This window comes from Conger conger, chromosome 5 (assembly GCF_963514075.1).
Source record: "Conger conger chromosome 5, fConCon1.1, whole genome shotgun sequence".
Classification (NCBI taxonomy): Eukaryota; Metazoa; Chordata; class Actinopteri; order Anguilliformes; family Congridae; genus Conger; species Conger conger.
Window position 1 is genome coordinate 13,691,973 of NC_083764.1, and position 17,060 is coordinate 13,709,032.

At 46.7% G+C, this 17,060-nt stretch overlaps 1 protein-coding gene across 2 annotated transcripts in view; it reads left to right on the forward strand.

Annotated features, from left to right (window-relative positions):
- Nucleotides 1-16,946, forward strand: part of med23 (mediator complex subunit 23) — a 38,878-nt gene extending 21,932 nt beyond the window's left edge. For both annotated transcript variants that reach the window (XM_061241881.1, XM_061241882.1), the window contains 10 exons: nt 2,002-2,182; nt 2,768-2,938; nt 4,818-5,034; nt 6,811-7,047; nt 7,922-8,087; nt 8,542-8,614; nt 9,053-9,267; nt 11,591-11,711; nt 13,763-13,894; nt 14,604-16,946. In XM_061241881.1, coding sequence (XP_061097865.1) covers nt 2,002-2,182; nt 2,768-2,938; nt 4,818-5,034; nt 6,811-7,047; nt 7,922-8,087; nt 8,542-8,614; nt 9,053-9,267; nt 11,591-11,711; nt 13,763-13,894; nt 14,604-14,804 — 1,714 coding nt within the window. In that variant the 3' untranslated portion in view covers nt 14,805-16,946. The remainder of the gene's footprint in view (nt 1-2,001; nt 2,183-2,767; nt 2,939-4,817; nt 5,035-6,810; nt 7,048-7,921; nt 8,088-8,541; nt 8,615-9,052; nt 9,268-11,590; nt 11,712-13,762; nt 13,895-14,603) is intronic.
- Nucleotides 16,947-17,060: the final 114 nt, after the last annotated feature.

Genomic DNA, 17,060 nt, shown 5'->3' on the forward strand with positions numbered 1-17,060 from the left:
GATTGCGAAACCGAGAGTGCGGATTTCAGTGTTTCCATATTGCTATTTACCTAGGGTGTCTGGGGGGTGGGGAGCATAGGAGCTGGTCTCTGGGTTGTGGTAATCACTCCGCCAGCCCAGTTCCTGCTTCCTGTCGTAGGGTTTTCTGGTCTGGCGTTCCTGCTCCCTGCCTCCAGATGGCCGGCCGGTTGGCGGTAGGCAGGAGAAGCCGTCCGTAGGCGAAGGCCGCTCGGAAGCCCGGCTCCCTCCCTCCTGCGCCCGTAGCCGTGGCTACTGTTTACGTAACTCCCCAGAGAAGCCTGCTGTGAAAGCTCTCCAGCAGCCGAACAGATCACGCTCTCGTACGCAGGAGAGACTCCACACAACCAGTGCAGGAATGAACGTTTCCCCCATTAACCTGCTCTCTTTCTCGCTCTCCCTGTCTCTCTTCATTGCTCTCTCTGTCTCTTTCTTGCTCACTTTTTCTCTCTCTCTCCCTGCCTCCCTCCCTGCCACGGAGAATGGTGTTTTTTTTCGTAGCGGTTGTCACAGCAGACGGTTTTGGGAGCTCAGGAATAAAGTTAAACGCAAAGCATTTATAGTGTCATGTACCGCTGACAAAAAAACCCCCCCATAATTTCACAGCATCTTATTTTCCGAGTAAGCTTTTAAGAAGTGACATTTTGCGTTCTTCCGGAAGCTACTGATGCAGCGCTGGGTCTCCAAGTGAGACTCAGTCTGGTGGAACACGACTGGCTCGTGCAGGCGGTACTGCGCGTGGGATCTGGAGCTGTCAGCCCGTGTTTGGTTGCAACGGGAATGCTGTCACCTGAACCCACAATAGCGCCCAGGGAGAGAATGCGAACACGCATACACTCATGGACAAGTTCTGCACCAATAGCTTGCCAAGTCATGTAGTAGAGGCAGAAACTCTGGGGTTTTTCAAGACCAGGCTTTGATACAGTGCTAGACACTACCTAGCTTCGATGTAAACTAAGCATTAATTGCACTTCAGTTGGAGGAAAAGGCTAGCATTGTTCTTGGTATTCTGTTTTGTTGTATGTTATGTTACGTGTCTCCGACTTGCTCAGCTTCTGACTGTGGTGCATGGGGGCGGACCGGGCCCTAGTGATGCTTGGGTAATCGGCACATTCCAAACGAGGTGAATGGGGGAATGAGCTAACGGGCTCTGGGAAGCTGGCAGCGTCCGTGGGCCAATGTGTCTTTGTGCCGGTTCATGGCAGGCTGCTGGTGGCATTTTGGGGACCCTGGCGGGGTGAACAATGGGGGGAAGGAAGTACCCAGGACTAGACGGTGCCAGGGAAATAACAGCATTTGGGCGTGGAGGGGGGTTGTGGTGGTTTTGAGGACTGGACATATTTATGGAAATGGACGTGCCTGTGTAAACCAGAGTCCAGTCAGCAATGTGTCATAGTCATGTAGATGGAGCCTTAAGAGGGGGAAAGCAAACCTGCGTCTGCCAATATTCTGAATAGGGAGCCATTGTAGACAATTGCATTTAATATTTAGCCATTTTAGTATTTTACTCAATAATAGTCAGTAAATTGCATTCAATTGTTATATTGTAAAGACCAGCAGAGGTATTTTGGCAAAAAGAAACCTAAAAGGGACTCCAATGGTGTCCTTTTGAAACTCTGGCAAACGTTCCCCCACGGAGGCTGAACCTGGAGATTTTATGACGATTTTGTCACCGTGTCCGCTCTTGTCGACTGCATCTATCACAGGGCCAGGCTCATGGGCATTCAGAAGCCTTGTCCTTTGGCGAGTGGGTTGCCGTGAGCAGAATCAATACTCACTGAGTCACTCCTACAGTCATGGGGTGGATATTTTTGGCCGATAGAGCTCTCAGCCTTTCTCTAAGGACGTATGCGAGGGTCAATGGGCGATAAACTTTGCGCGCGCCCGGACAGTCGACAGGGCGAGGGCGGGGCGGTGCACTCTTCCGCCGCCTGATTGGACCGTCGTAATGTGACCTCCGTCCTGGTTGGTCCCCCTCCCCAGGGTGCTGGAGCGGATTGGGGCGCGGGCGCTGGTGGCCCACGTCAGGACTTTCGCAGACTTCCTGGTGTACGAGTTCTCCACCTCGGCCGGAGGCCAGCAGCTCAACAAGTGCATCGAGATCCTCAACGACATGGTGTGGAAGTACAACATCGTCACGCTCGACCGGCTCATCCTGTGCTTGGTAAGCCTGGCATCTGTAGCCCTTAACCAGCTGGTTTCCACTCTGTCCTAAATCCATCAAATCGTCTCTTTCACACCATTCTTTCCATAAGCCACTTCCAGACAGCGACTGAGGTAGGTTACAAGATACATAATATATATATATATATATATATATATATATATATATATATATATATGACAAAGTGTGTTCTATATTGCTTTCATTGACATTCTCGACAGTTAAATTTAACACTGCACTTCACTAGTAATTAATATTTTACCCTTCAAGAGGTAAGCCAGGTCACATGTGTTCTTAACTGAACAGTCAAATGCTAATTGAAAGCAATGGTCTAGAATAGTGGGCGAGAATTTAGCAAAAACATTTGCAAACCCATGTATTTCAAATGGTTGGACTTGTGTGGGTGAGACGTTTGTTCTCTCAGGGGTTCTGGGCTCAGAGATGGCGCTGTATCACTTATCATATCTCCTGCTGAATTGAAGTCTGATTCTGTAGTTCTGTCCTTCCTTAGAGGTTTTGGCTCAGGTGGCCGGAGCATTGTTTAACCCCCCCCCCCCCCCCCCCCCTTTCACCCCCACCCCCCAGGCCATGAGGAGTCACGAGGGGAACGAGGCGCAGGTGTGCTACTTCATCATCCAGCTGCTGCTGCTCAAGCCCAACGACTTCCGCAACCGCGTCAGTGACTTCGTCAAGGAGAACGCCCCCGAACACTGGCTGCAGAGCGACTGGCACACCAAGCACATGACCTACCACAAGGTCAGCCCTGCCCGTCTGTCTGGCTCTCTCCTCTCTCCACTCTCTGTCTCTGTCTCTCTCTATCGCAATCTCTATATCTTTATCTATATCTCTCTCTGTATATATATACATATATATGTGTATATCTATCTCTATATCTCTATCTCTCTCTATCTCTGTTTCTGTCGATCTCTGTTTCTGTCTTTCTCATGTATTAACCCACTTTATCTTCCAGTCTCACTCTATCTTTCTTTATCACTTCATCTCATTCTCTCTCACTCTCTCTGAAATACACACACACCCACACACACACACACACACACACACACTCACACATGCACAATCTCTCGCGCATGCACACACCCTCTCACAGATGCTCTCACACACACACACACACACACACACACACACACACTAACAGCCCTTTCCTGAGGCTCTCTGGACCTGCTCAGAAAGGTCTGTGTATGACTGTAAGTGGGTGTCCAGCTGCAGGATATGCTGGTTCTGTTGTTGCTCAGTGCTTAATTCAGTTTGAACACTTGATTACTCAAACTTGGTTTATAGGGGCGAAATTGGCCCTACATCAAGTCCTGCCATCCTTAGTTACTGTTGATAAGTCTGTCAAACTTTCATCTCAAAAGAGCAACTTGCAGCTGGAAACGACATAAAATCGTAAAAGGCTTTTCTTGCCTTGTGCTGTATTATAGTCTCAAAATGTTCATATTTGAGGCTACTTTATCAATGGTGACAGTGCTACTGAACTGTATTAATTTAGATTTCCCATATTCTGATGTTTTATAACAGAAATTGAAATGCAATTCCACTTCATTGTTAGATTTTTTTGTGTACATAATGATTGCAGTGTGTTTGCATGCTTGAGCTTGAAGAAGTGAATGGCAGTTAGCAACAGTTGCTATGCATTGGAGGTCAATTGCTTCCTGGTTTGAACGTTGAAGCAGAAAGCTGCAACTTTGGAGTGCTGCAGGACCAGGGTTAGAAAGAACTGCTGTTAATGAATGTCAACAGGACCAAGTGACCAAACCCTCACCATGTTCCTGAGACCCTGTACCTCCTGCTGTTGACCTATTGAACAGTCTGACATTTGAAAATATTTAAAGGTCACCCAAAATAGGAGCAGCGAACCTTATGTTTCACAGTTGATGCTTATTTTAGAATTTAATAGAGAATTGAAGTATCCTGGGAGTACATGCACCGCCAATGCTAAGTAAATTCTCTGCTATAAGCAAAAATGTTGGCGTTCATCAGGCTGTAAGCCAGTTCCCAGTACCCAGAGAAGCTGTACTTTTCAGTGAAAACGCAGCCTGTTTTTTTCAGACCCGGTGAAGCTGTACTTCGAGTGTAAACACTCTCTGCTTTCTCCAGAAATACTGGGAAACACTGTACTTTGAGTGTAAACACACACTGCTTTCTCCAGAAATACTAGAAGCTGTACTTCGAGGGTAAACACGCTCTGCTTTCTGTAGAAATACCCGGAGAAGCTGTACTTCGAGGGTAAACACGCTCTGCTTTCTCCAGAAATACCCGGAGAAGCTGTACTTCGAGTGTAAACACGCCCTGCTTTCTGTAGAAATACACGGAGAAGCTGTACTTCGAGTGTAAACATGCTCTGCTTTCTCCAGAAATACCCGGAGAAGCTGTACTTCGAGTGTAAACATGCTCTGCTTTCTCCAGAAATACCCGGAGAAGCTGTACTTCGAGTGTAAACATGCTCTGCTTTCTCCAGAAATACCCGGAGAAGCTGTACTTCGAGTGTAAACATGCTCTGCTTTCTCCAGAAATACCCGGAGAAGCTGTACTTCGAGTGTAAACATGCTCTGCTTTCTCCAGAAATACCCGGAGAAGCTGTACTTCGAGTGTAAACATGCTCTGCTTTCTCCAGAAATACCCAGAGAAGCTGTACTTCGAGGGCCTGGCGGAGCAGGTGAACCCGCCGCTGCAGCTGCAGTCACAGTACCTGCCCATCTACTTCGGCAACGTGTGCCTGCGCTTCCTCCCCGTCTTCGACATCGTCATCCACCGCTTCCTGGAGCTCCTGCCCGTCTCCAAGTCCCTGGAGACGCTGCTCGACCACCTGGGAGGCCTCTACAAGTTCCATGGTGAGTCGGCGCTCTCCGAAACTTCCATGATCCTGTGCGCTGGCGGGGTCGGCCCAAGAGCACTGCCCTTTGTGACTAATTATCCATCACTTTTTATTATTGTTGTAAAATATTGTTTAATCGAGGTTGGCATTTTCAGGCCTTTTTGGACATCTCCAACATGCGCGATTGCTTTCCATTCACGGTACCATTGTTCCAATGCACTGTGGTAAACACACGGTGCGGGAACGTCGCAGACTCCGGCGGATAATTCCCGAAACCTTTTGGATTTTGCCGGTCCCCATAATTCTGGCAGAAAACTTGAGTGCTGCACAGCTGCAGATAAGACTTCTTCAGATAGTCCTGTGACTTGGGAAATCAAGCTGTGTAAAATCAATCCACATGCAAATTCAGGACTGAAAGCAATCTCCGATGGCTTATTTAACAGCATTAAACACATTTCTGCTCTTATTATTATTATTATCCATCCATCCATTATCTTAACCCGCTTATCCTGAACAGGGTCGCGGGGGGGGGCTGGAGCCTATCCCAGCATACATTGGGCGAAAGGCAGGAATACACCCTGGACAGGTCGCCAGTCCATCGCAAGGCACACACCATTCACTCACACACTCACACAAGAAGAAGAAATAAGTACCTTGTTAAATACATTGACACAGTGACTACATAGTAGTAGAGAGATACAGTTGATAAAAATAACTGTATGATGCAGACTTAAAACTTTAGCTAATGGTTTAGAATCTCTTAACATGTATGTAAGTCTGCAGATCCCATTAGTTTTTTTGGCCCAACCAGCCATCAAACAAGGCACATGATCGGGTCTGTGACAAAGCTCTGTGTATGGCTTTCATCTTGTGACTGCCAGGAGAAACTATAGATACAATAAGTAGCATTCAATTCAAGTAGAGCAGGATCTCCGAGAATGTAAATAATTAAGACCTTTGAAATGTTAACAAGTTTGAAATTGGACTTCTTGCTTGTATGATTGTAGCCTTGATTTTGAAATGGTCTACTATCATCTTGTAGGTACAAATCTTTGTTTAGATAAACCAGCAATCATACCAGTGTAATTTAGCATCTCAGTGGAACATTAATTAGGCTTATTTTGCAGCTTTCCGAATAATATGTCCCCCTTTTCTAGGGCACGTCTTTGTTTGGAAAGCTGTTCACTGATCCGCCTGTTATCCTACAGCAAATGAAAGAAGACATGCCTCTTTGTCTAAATGACCATATTTAGAGCCATTGATTTTTATCAAAGGGCAGTGTGACTTGTGACTTTGTCAGCCAGTGATAATGAAGGCCATGATATGTGAATTGTAATTGCGTATGCTACTTCTGGGGTTGACCGGTCAGTATGTAACTGTGAGGATTGTATCTGAGGTATTACTTGTAGTATGGAGGCTCATTGGTTGTATAGCCAACTTTGATACAAGATCAGAGTCCTGTGGGAAGACGGATTATTGGCCATAGCTTTACTGGGCAGGTAGTCTTAATCTGAAGGCTTTTCCCTGGCTCGCTGCTCAGCTACGCCCCCTCTGGTCAAAATTTGCACTAGTAGCTGGTTTGAATGCTGCATTGACAAGGCTTGTGCTACTGTTCAAACCATACCGATTTGACAGTGGAAATTTCTAGATGGCCTGGATTGAATAGTTGTCTGAAAATGTCAAGTGAAATGTCATTCTGTCGAGTTGAAGTATTGGTACCGTTGTTTTGTTTGGATAGGATTTGACTGCTTTGTGTCCTTGTTGTTATTTTGGTTTGGCGGTTTGACTCCAGATCGGCCGGTGACGTACCTGTACAACACGCTCCACTACTACGAGATGCACCTGCGAGACCGCACCAACCTGAAGCGCAAGCTGGTCCACGCCATCATGAGCTCCCTGAAGGACAACCGCACCCCGGGCTGGTGCCTGAGCGAGACCTACCTCAAGTGCGGCATGAACCCGCGCGAAGACAACCCCTGGATCCCCGACGACACGTACTACTGCAAGCTCATCGGCCGCCTCGTCGACAATATCCTCACTGCCTTTACTCTCAAGGGCCAGGCGCAAGAAGGCTGTTTATCATCTTTTTAAAAGTCTTCCAGCAACGGCAAGCTCATTCGCCTATGATAGGGCTTGAAAAATTGAATGTGTCCTTGAATGTGCCACTCAAATTTATGTTGTAGTTGTATTGAGTCTCAGTCTTATGTTTTTTTTATTGAGTCTGTTTTGTATTCATGAAGTCAGAGAAATATATCTCCACACGAAAATGTTCATGTTAACAACTTTGAAATTGCAGTTCTTACTCGCATAACCTGTAGCGGTCTGGGGCGGCCTGTAGCCTGGTGGTTAAGGTAAATGACAGGGACACGCAAGGTCCACACAGCCATTGGGCCCTTGAGCAAGGCTCTTAACCCTACATTGCTCCGGGGAGGATTGTCTCCTGCTTAGTCTAATCAACTGTACGTTGCTCTGGATAAGAGCGTCTGCCAAATGTCAATAATGTAATGTAATGTAATAACCATCTGTAGCCTTGATTTTTAAATAGTCTACTTCCATCTTGGTCCCGGAGAGAACCACAGTGTGTTCTGGCTATTGGTGTTACTTAGCACTTAATTTATCAATTAAAGCAGTTACTCACTTCACCTGGTTTCTTGGGTCTGAGTTGGTTGCTGATATTAAGGTGAAAAAAAACTAGCACACCCTGTGGCTCTCAAGGACCAGGAGTGAGGACCACCGTTTCAGAATATACAATGTACTGTAGGTAATAGTTATATTATTCTGTTATCAAAATTGTTCATTAATCATAATTATTTTTTCTTACACTTGTACTGAACTTGGCCTTTGATTTCAAAAACACTACAAAAAACTAAAGAAAATGGTCGCACTTCCTTGACTCCCGACACCCATGGCAGGCAAGTCCCCCGGACCCTTCCCCAACTGCGACTGGCGCTTCAACGAGTTCCCCAACCCGGCCGCCCACGCCCTGCACGTGACTTGTGTGGAGCTGATGGCCCTGGCCGTCCCAGGGAAGGAGGTGGGGAACGCCCTCCTCAGCGTGGTCCTCAAAAGGTGAGGGCCTCCGAGGCTGCCAATCCGAAGACATGGTCCTGTCTCCCTGTGCTCGTTAACATTCCTCACACTGCTCCTGCAGAAACTACGGCTCCAAATAAGAGAGATTACAGGCTGTCAGAGACCGATATAGAATCACGCTGAGTCATTCTGTGCAGGTTAGCGTGTCAGGTGGGGAAATTAGCATTGCCCATGACTAACGGAGCGGTAAGCTTTGAGGTTCAGACACTGGAATTACCTTAGCATTACTAGTGGATAATTTAGTTAGGTCTGATGCAGCATCTTAGAGAAAGCTCTTGCCATTGCAGGATTCAGATTAGACCGCAAATTATTATCTGTCCGTAATTGAAATGCTCGCGGTGTGCAAGTAGGCATATGTTAATATGCGTCTTTTCCGTGGTGTGACATGTCAATGCTAATTTCCCTGTCCCTGCATCTGCCCATGTCTCGACAGCCAACCCCTGGTGCCTCGAGAGAACATAACAGCCTGGATGAACGCCATCGGACTGGTGATCACCGCCCTGCCCGTACGTCTCCACGTCCTCCTCGTAAACACAGGCTGGCTCACCGGGCCTCTGTCCGCCACATCTTGCTCGCTGCTAATGGAAAAGTGATTTACTGTCCCTGTTAAGAAAAAACAAAAAAGACATCCCTGCCATGCCAAGGACAGGATAATGACCTCTGTGTTAGGCTGTTACTGAATATTGGCGTGTTGTCAGTTAGACTGTAATAATATGAATCCTTTTTAAAAAATAAATCCATTCAAGTAAGAAAGATTTAGTGTTATAAGCTAGCTTCCCACAAGCCAATTAAGTTATATTAATTTTCTTCTTGGCAGCTCACCGATTTTTATATAGTTTGGTGGTGCAGCTGTCTTCCAGACTGTTCTCAGCGAGAACTTTCTGGAAAGACACGCCCAACAAGCCGTTCCCGATCGGTCCGTCTGTCTGTCCGTGCCCTTCCAGGAGCCGTACTGGGTGGTCCTGCACGACCGCATTGTGAGCGTCATCAACAGCCCCGCCCTGACCTCGGAGACGGAGTGGGTGGGCTACCCCTTCCAGCTTTTCGACTTCACCGCCTGCCACCAGTCCTACTCAGAGATGTACTGCAGCTACGTCCTGGCCCTGGCCCACGCCGTGTGGCACCACTCCAGCATCGGACAGCTCTCCCTCATCCCCAAGTACGCTAACGTGCTAACGCCCGCCTTACCACTCCCGGAGTTGAGCTTACGGCTCTGTCTTAACCCTTTAAGGCAGTGGTCTCCAACGCTGGTCCTGGAGAGCTACTGGGTGTGCTGGTGTTTGTTTTCACCTTAAAATCAGCACATAAATTAACTCAGTACTCAACTACTCTACTTGACTAATTAAGTTTAGAGTAACAATGAAAACCAGCAGACCCTGTGGACCAGGGTTGAAGACCACTGCTTTTAGTGTCACAAACATACTGAGGTCCGTAAGTATTTGGACATTGACATAATTTTAAAGAATGGCACTGTCCAAATACTTATGGACCTCACTATGTGATTACAATGTTCTTAAATTAACATGCTATTGCTGATGTAACGATCATTACTGGTAATTGAAAGCAATGGACTTCTAGAACACTGACTTTATAGAACTTTTTAAAAGCATTCGTAAAAACCAAGATTTAAGTGATAGAGCCAGCTGGGAGCCTACGAGCTGGCAGGCTCTGAGACACACATTCCTGGCCTCACACGGAGATCAGTCCCTTCTCCGGAGATCTCTGCGATTTATAGGGGCCGCTATCACTGCGCTGCACTCAGGCTAGTGGAAGCAGGGTTCAAACCGGTGTTAATTAGCGCAGCGATTAATCGTTTAATGTACACTTGCAGTCAGTCAGTCGAGTGTTGCTGAGATTTTTATGAAGCGCACATTTAAACGTGTTCTAGTGCTTGCGGTGATTTATGAGATAGCTTTTCTCCCTGACTAAGGAGAGGAGGTTTTTATGTCAGACTTCACTAGAAAGAGGACTGAACAGGCAGCCTGTAATTGCATAATTGCAGCTCATCGGGAGTAAGTGCATGGTATTCTGCACAGTACTGTGCATCTTCCAAACAAAAGCTAGGCCCACGTGCCTACAGGCTCTGTTTCTATTACGAAATTGCCAATATCAAATAATGTCATCCTAATTTACTAATACCTTCTCGCATACCCCTTCATATTAACGTCAAGTCCACTTTAATGTACCAGTGTAATAATATTGCTGTATATGTGTTTTTACCTGTCACACTTAAAGGTGGAGACAGCACTTGGTCCCCTGTATGTGAGAGGTGACAGGTTTTTGAAGGAGGCCATTTTGTTTACACCCAGGAAAAACGCAGACCTGTGTTACCAGGGTGTTGCGGTTACATCAGGTTCTGACAGTGTCGGGCATCCCACCCTCTGTCAGTTAGGGCAGCGGATTTGTTTGCCACGTGACATCCAGCCCGCACTGCCAAAGCCAAACATTTTAGAAAAAGTATTTTAGTCTTATGTTTTGATAGTATTTTTGCTAAAGACCAAAAGATTGCTAATGAGGTGAGAAAGATTAACTCAGTTCAAAATTTGCCAACGCGGTTAGAAAATTGCACTTGTCGCGCAAAAAGTCACCTGAAACAAGGTAATATTTTCCACTTAAGAGAGAGAAAAGAAAGTCTGACTTTTTTTGCGGTGACCAGACTGGATGGAGCCTGTCGCCTCGGCCTGTGAACGCCTGTTCTACCGCGTGATGCGACGGTCTGCTTCGCTGCGTCAAATGCAGGCTACGCTCCCAGGGGATTGGCTTTTCCATCGCAGACAGTGTGCTGCAGTGCAGAGACTGGCCCTGTAGCCTCCAGCTGCGTAAGCCTGATTCTTAAGTAGGCTGCTGCTGATGTAGGTTTAAGCAGGGCACTTAACTTAAATTGCTGTAAGCACCGTAGAGCTGGGTTTGTGTTTTGAGCAGCCCTACTTTTTGACCTTGTTTGAATTGTGAGAACGCGAGAGTATTAGCCGGTTTAAGCGCTACATTGAGCTGGCCCTTGGCATCCTCAGCCCAGGATCTAACCAGAGAGCCGTTTACTGTTTCACAAGCTAGCCAAGCGCATTTACAAGCTTGTTTAACCTATAAAGGGACTGTACTTTCTCATATTTTTCAATATGTTATGTTAGCATACATTTGAATGAAGTCTCCTGGATATCATAATAGAATATACGTTTGTGTTGGTGTCGGAGTTTTGCAAGTTTAACTTCCCAAGTAGGTTACCGCTTTAAACAGGGCACTTCACCTGAATTGCCTTCAGCACTGTATCCAGCAGTGAAAAGCAGGGCACGCGTCATTAGGCAGCCTTGTTTTGGAATTGCGCGTACGCAGAGTCAGCCGTTCCGAATGTTGTGTAACGTGAGTCGATGTGCTGGCACTGTGGAGGTCTACGTCACAGCCGAGCTGAGTTAGGCGCGTGCCTCCTGGCCTGCTGTCTGTGTCAGGTGGTGAGTCCCTCCTCCCGTCCGTCTCCCCTCTCCCAGGTTCCTGTCGGAGGTGCTGAAGCCCATCGTTAAGACGGAGTTCCAGCTGCTGTACGTGTACCACCTGGTAGGGCCCTTCCTGCAGCGCTTCCAACAGGAGCGCACCCGCTGCATGCTGGAGGTAGGGGCCTGCCCGTCGCCATCTTAGAGCCGCAGTCTTAGGGTATGTGATGTATAGGGACAGCATTACATTACTTTACATTATATTATTGGCATTTGGCAGACGCTCTTATCCAGAGCGACGTACAGTTGATTAGACTAAGCAGGAGACAATCCCCTCTGGAGCAATGCAGGGTTAAGGGCCTTGCTCTGTGGCTGTGTGGATCTTATGGTGGCTACACCAGGATTAGAACCACCAACCTTGCGTGTCCCATTCATTTACCTTAACCACTACACTACAGGCCGCCCAGTCACGCCAATAGAAATCAATGGGGGGAAATTCAGCTGTTTCGCTCACTGCTCTTCCTCATTTGTGTCCTTGCTCACATGCCCAGTCACAGAAGCAACAGAGAAAACGCAGGATAAATGGCGTGCCTCTGTCGATGAACCTATGGGAAAAATGCTTGGCCAGTTGCCAAAATAATAATCATGGAAAAATAATAATACAACACATGTAACATATTTTAATTTGCTGTCAAGCATGAAAGGAGTCCAATGGGAAAATAGGCTGTTTGAGCGAAAATATGACTAGGAAGCGACATCATATCAGTTGGTGAAACTAATAGCTGGAAAGCTGGTCACATTGGTGCCTAGGAGCATATTGATGTTAACATATTGATAGCAAATGGTAAAACCACAAAGAGCATGATTGTTGGATGCTTTCTTGATTTTCCTGGCTTATTGCCCACCGGGAGGCCGGAATTGCAGCCAGAAAGTATCCAGTCAGATTAATTTGATTGGTTGTTGCCAGGATACTCCGCGATTGATGGAGCGGTACGGTTTCCATCGGAACTGGGTCGTCCTTATTTTGTTACCCGTTATCTGGATCAGGAAGTGTCCTTCAGCCTGCCTCACGCAGAGTGTGTGGTGTGTGAGAGGGTATTAGAGTCTTTGACGAGGTGGAAAGTGGGCCTGGTGGAGCTCCCAGCCCATCCACTCTCTGAGATGGGGAGACTCCTCCACAGACATAATTGTGTGTTATGAGTAAATGATGAAGGCTCTGTAAGATTTAATATACTGCAGAGAGGCCTCAACGCTAACATTTTTCCCAAGGAGCACATTTGCTCCTGAGTTGAAAAGTTGCATCCCACACTAATGCATCCCAGTTAGTGAGGCACCGTGGAGCCCTGACTAACATGCGGGGAGTAAGTGAAGGGGTCATCAGTCTTTTCCTGGCTCCTTTTTCTACTCCTTGCTCCACCCGTTGAGAGTGGCCAGAAGAAGTGAAGACGGGGGAAATCGAGAACGGGAATTACGCAATTGGAATGTCCTTGCTCCTTCAAACATCAGTTACAGACCTGGTAGATGGGGAGAGGTTGATCATTTATATGTCAGGCTTTCCAGAAAAGTGATGCACTCGTTTCCTTGCTCAAAGGCAAGATTGGGAGTTCCTAACTTCTACCTAGCTCCAAGAAGGAACATTTAATGGGTTGGACCTCGGATCGATTTCTAGGTCAGGAACAAGGAAGAGAAAAAAAGAGAAGAAAATAGGTGATTGGAATGAGCCCCCCAGTCCCTGTGCCCTCTTCTTTTCTCTGTCCTTCTCCCTCTCTCCCTCTCTCTCTCTCCCCCTCCCTCTCTCCCTCCCTCTCCCTCTCTCCCTCTCCCTCTCTCTCCCTCTCCCCCTCTCCCCTCTTCTTTGTGCCTCTCTCCGGGGCTGCACTCTCTCCTCAAGACCACTGCAGTTGATTGAGATGTACAAGAGTATTGAGCCGCTATTACGCTGCGCTGGCCTTTAGCAGAGGCAGCCCACGGTCGCATATAACCAGAAGGCAGTTTGCGGCTGTTACAAGCTCCCAGGAATTGCTCTGTGCTGAAGTGACTGCACTTTCTCACATCTTTTAATGTGCTAAGTAACCGTTTTAAGTTATTTCCAAAATATCCCACGGACCTCTTGAGAGATACACAGCTGGGTTGAACAAAAAAGAAAATACATTTGCGCTAGTCCCTGTTGGGAGCTCGCTCTTGTGTTCTGACTGTGGTTATGGATAAGTGAGGATGGTCTTCCCACAGATCGTGGTGGCGTTTTACGAGATGCTCCAGACGGTGGACCAGCACAGTCCCCACCTGGTCTACGTGGACCCCATCTGCGACTTCCTGTACCACGTCAAGTACATGTTCACTGGAGACATCGTCAAGGACCAGGTAAGCACACGTTCACCACTTCCTGTCAGAATCAGCACCCAGGCCTGTTAAGATTATGTAAACACAAGGCTCATCATATATATATATATATTTTTTAATCCAGGAATTTTATTTCTCAGTTAAAAAATGGGAGAAAATCAAGTGGGGAAAAAAAATCTTATAATAATGCTAATTTCCAGGATAAATATTTTATTTTCACATTGTCACAGCAATGGTCCAGAGAACCAAATCCATAATAGATTTTAAATTCCAGAAACATTCCAGAAACATTAATAAGATATAAATGTGAGCATTCACTCTGCTGAACGATAATGTTCTGTAAATAGTCTCTGGGCCATGTCATCACCCTTAAATTTGGCTGGACTTCGGCTGTCAGTGTTTTATTGTTCTTGCAGCTGGGAAAATCACTCTGAAAGTGATCCTGACGATATCATTCATCACTGTCCTTGTTGGTTATAGTTATGGTGTGGAATCCGCCATCCACTTGACTCAAAGGACATATTTATAGTTCTCGTTAAAGTTATCCATTCTTGGTGTGGATGGGTCTTCAGACAGTGCTTCTCTCTCTCTCATTGGCCATTACCTGGCTAGCTTCCACTTCACTGTTTATTGTTATTTACTGGGCAGCAGCAGATTTTAATTCACAGAAAAACTCTGGCTTTGAGACGCAGTTGGCCCTTTTCCTGGATGTGGTGTGGTCTCGTTTCAGGTGGAGAAGATCATCAGCACCCTCCGGCCGGCGGTGAGGCTACGGCTACGCTTCATCACGCACAGCAACAAAATGGAGGCCGCAGCGGCCGCAGCCGCTGCTGCTGCATCCGCCGCCGCGCCCCCGCCCCCCAACGTGTCCTCCCCCGCCCCCCCACCCACCGCCGGACCCGTCAGCGTCCCCCTGTCTGCGGCTCAGTAACGCCCGCCAATCACACGCCGGCTTAGAGAATGGCCACCGCGAAGTCGGCCAATAGCATTCACCGATCAGGTGCCTGCTAGAGACTCGGTCACACGTTTCCCCGTTTGTGTTACGGTAGCTTCCCCCGAACGGGCGTCGGGGCCGGTGACTCCCCCACCCCCTCCTGGTCCCATTTATATCCACCAATCGTGCGAAAGCCCAGGGGACTGTTGCGACCCTCCATTCTCCTGTCTGAAAGAACGGTAAGGTTGATGAATCACCCGCCCGGTGACTGGCCTCTTCTGGGGCATGATCGTATCGGCCCGTTTCCAGAAAGGATGTTTTCTCCGCGTGTGACCGACAACGAGGCCTTCGGCAGCCCTCTCCCGAGTCATGTGACGGGGGTCAGCCTCCAGGGGCTGTCAGAAGCACTCATCTCTGTGACTCAGAGCCCAGGACGCCCTCCAGGGCCCCAATTCCAATCTTTTATTTTGTATTTGCAAACCTTTCTGACTTAATGACTGCCTTTTACTCGGCCTCTTTTATGGCATGTTACCTTTTCCAGGAAATGCACAAAATAAATGCATTTTGGCTTCTAAGCCTGGGTGTGCATTTGAACAGATGTTTTTGATATGTTTTCATTTGATATGTTTCCCAGAGAGAGAGAGAGAGAGATGGAGATTGGGTATGTATTCCTGTGTGCGTGTGCGTGTGTGTGCGTGCACAAAAGACAAGGATACAAAGTCTTCAGTTTCATTCTGACCTAAGTGCTGTGTCACTGAATCAGACCTGCATCGCGCGTTACTCTACTCTTTAGTGTAGCTTTTTGTCTCATTTATTTGTACTGAAATTCCCATTCTAGATCATGTTCCTTTAGAATAATAATAAAGCTTCCTCCGACCTGGATTTTAATGAATTAATGTGTTATCCTTTTGGGTTATAAGGGATACAATTGTAAATGCTTTGGTATTGCTCTGCAGGAAAGCAGTTCCAGAATCTTCCATTGTTGTGTGTACGTAACGTCAATACATGATTGTGTTGCTCCAGGAAATCCTTTATGTAAGACGTGACTACCGCAACATTTCATTTGGAATCTCCCTAACAAACCACTTAAAAGATTTTACTGCAGCACCATCTCCCTTGATAGACCATTACAGACTGCACTTACTGCCTCATTTAATGACACACTGGGGTATTATTTCAGCAAATGCATTCATGTGTCCTTATGGTATTAATATTATTGCTTTCAATTGAGATCCTTTGGGTAGGGTAATCAATCAAGCAACGCTCATCGGTTGGATATGTACTTACAACCCCATCTCAGAAGGAAAATACTGTATTTGATGGTTAGTATCATTTGTCTGCTGTAGAAGCGCCTAGCTCATGTAGCTGTTGGTGTGGGCAGCAGGATGGTTCAAGCAGATGCTTTCTGGCCGTTGGGGGCATAAACCAAAGCGGAGTGAATCGGCAGAAGAGATGTGGAAGATTCATAGCAACAGTGAGTGGTCTTGGTGGATGATGGCACTGTCTGTAAAGCAATGACTATTTTTGATCAGCCCAGAAAAACCGTTGGTCCGTTGGTGCAGAAGGCCCGTTAGCGTTACGGGTGGATAAGCGGTGATGCTTCCTCTGTTTTTGCCGCCCCGTTGACGAGATTGAGTTTTTCAGAAAGCTGTTGGGCGAGAAATGTGACAAGCTGAAGGATCCCCGCTTTACATTGCTAAGCAGTAAAAGATTCCCGGCTAAAACAGGTGCTCATGAATATTCATCAGCGTGAGCAGACTTTTTTTCCGATCTGATTGCGAAGGAATCCTTGTAGCAGTCAATTGCTTGACTGGTGCAATGCATTACAGTTCTACATAATTATGAATATTCAGAAGTATCCCTGCCGTTTTTAGAAGAGACCTGGTGCTTATAGCAGAGAGAGGACAGAATGCAAAGTACTAAACAAGAGTCTTTGTTAGAGTCGGTAGTTTAAAATGGTGCTTGTGATTTGCTTTGTTTGCTCACCTCAGTTCCTGAAGTCCTGTAAAAAAAATTATGAGAAGTGGCCTTTGAAATTCGAGCAATAGGTCAATCTCTGGAATTATTTTCATTATGAATATGCCGACAGAATATCTCAATGATAATTGTAAATTATTAAAGTGGAGTAAATGCCATGAATTCTTTTGTTTTTAGAATTTAGAAATGTTGTCTTTTAGGAAATGTGACTTGAAGCTCATGTAGTCTGTGTAGTCCGTGTGTGAGCATGTCTTCAGCCATTATTGTTTCAAATTT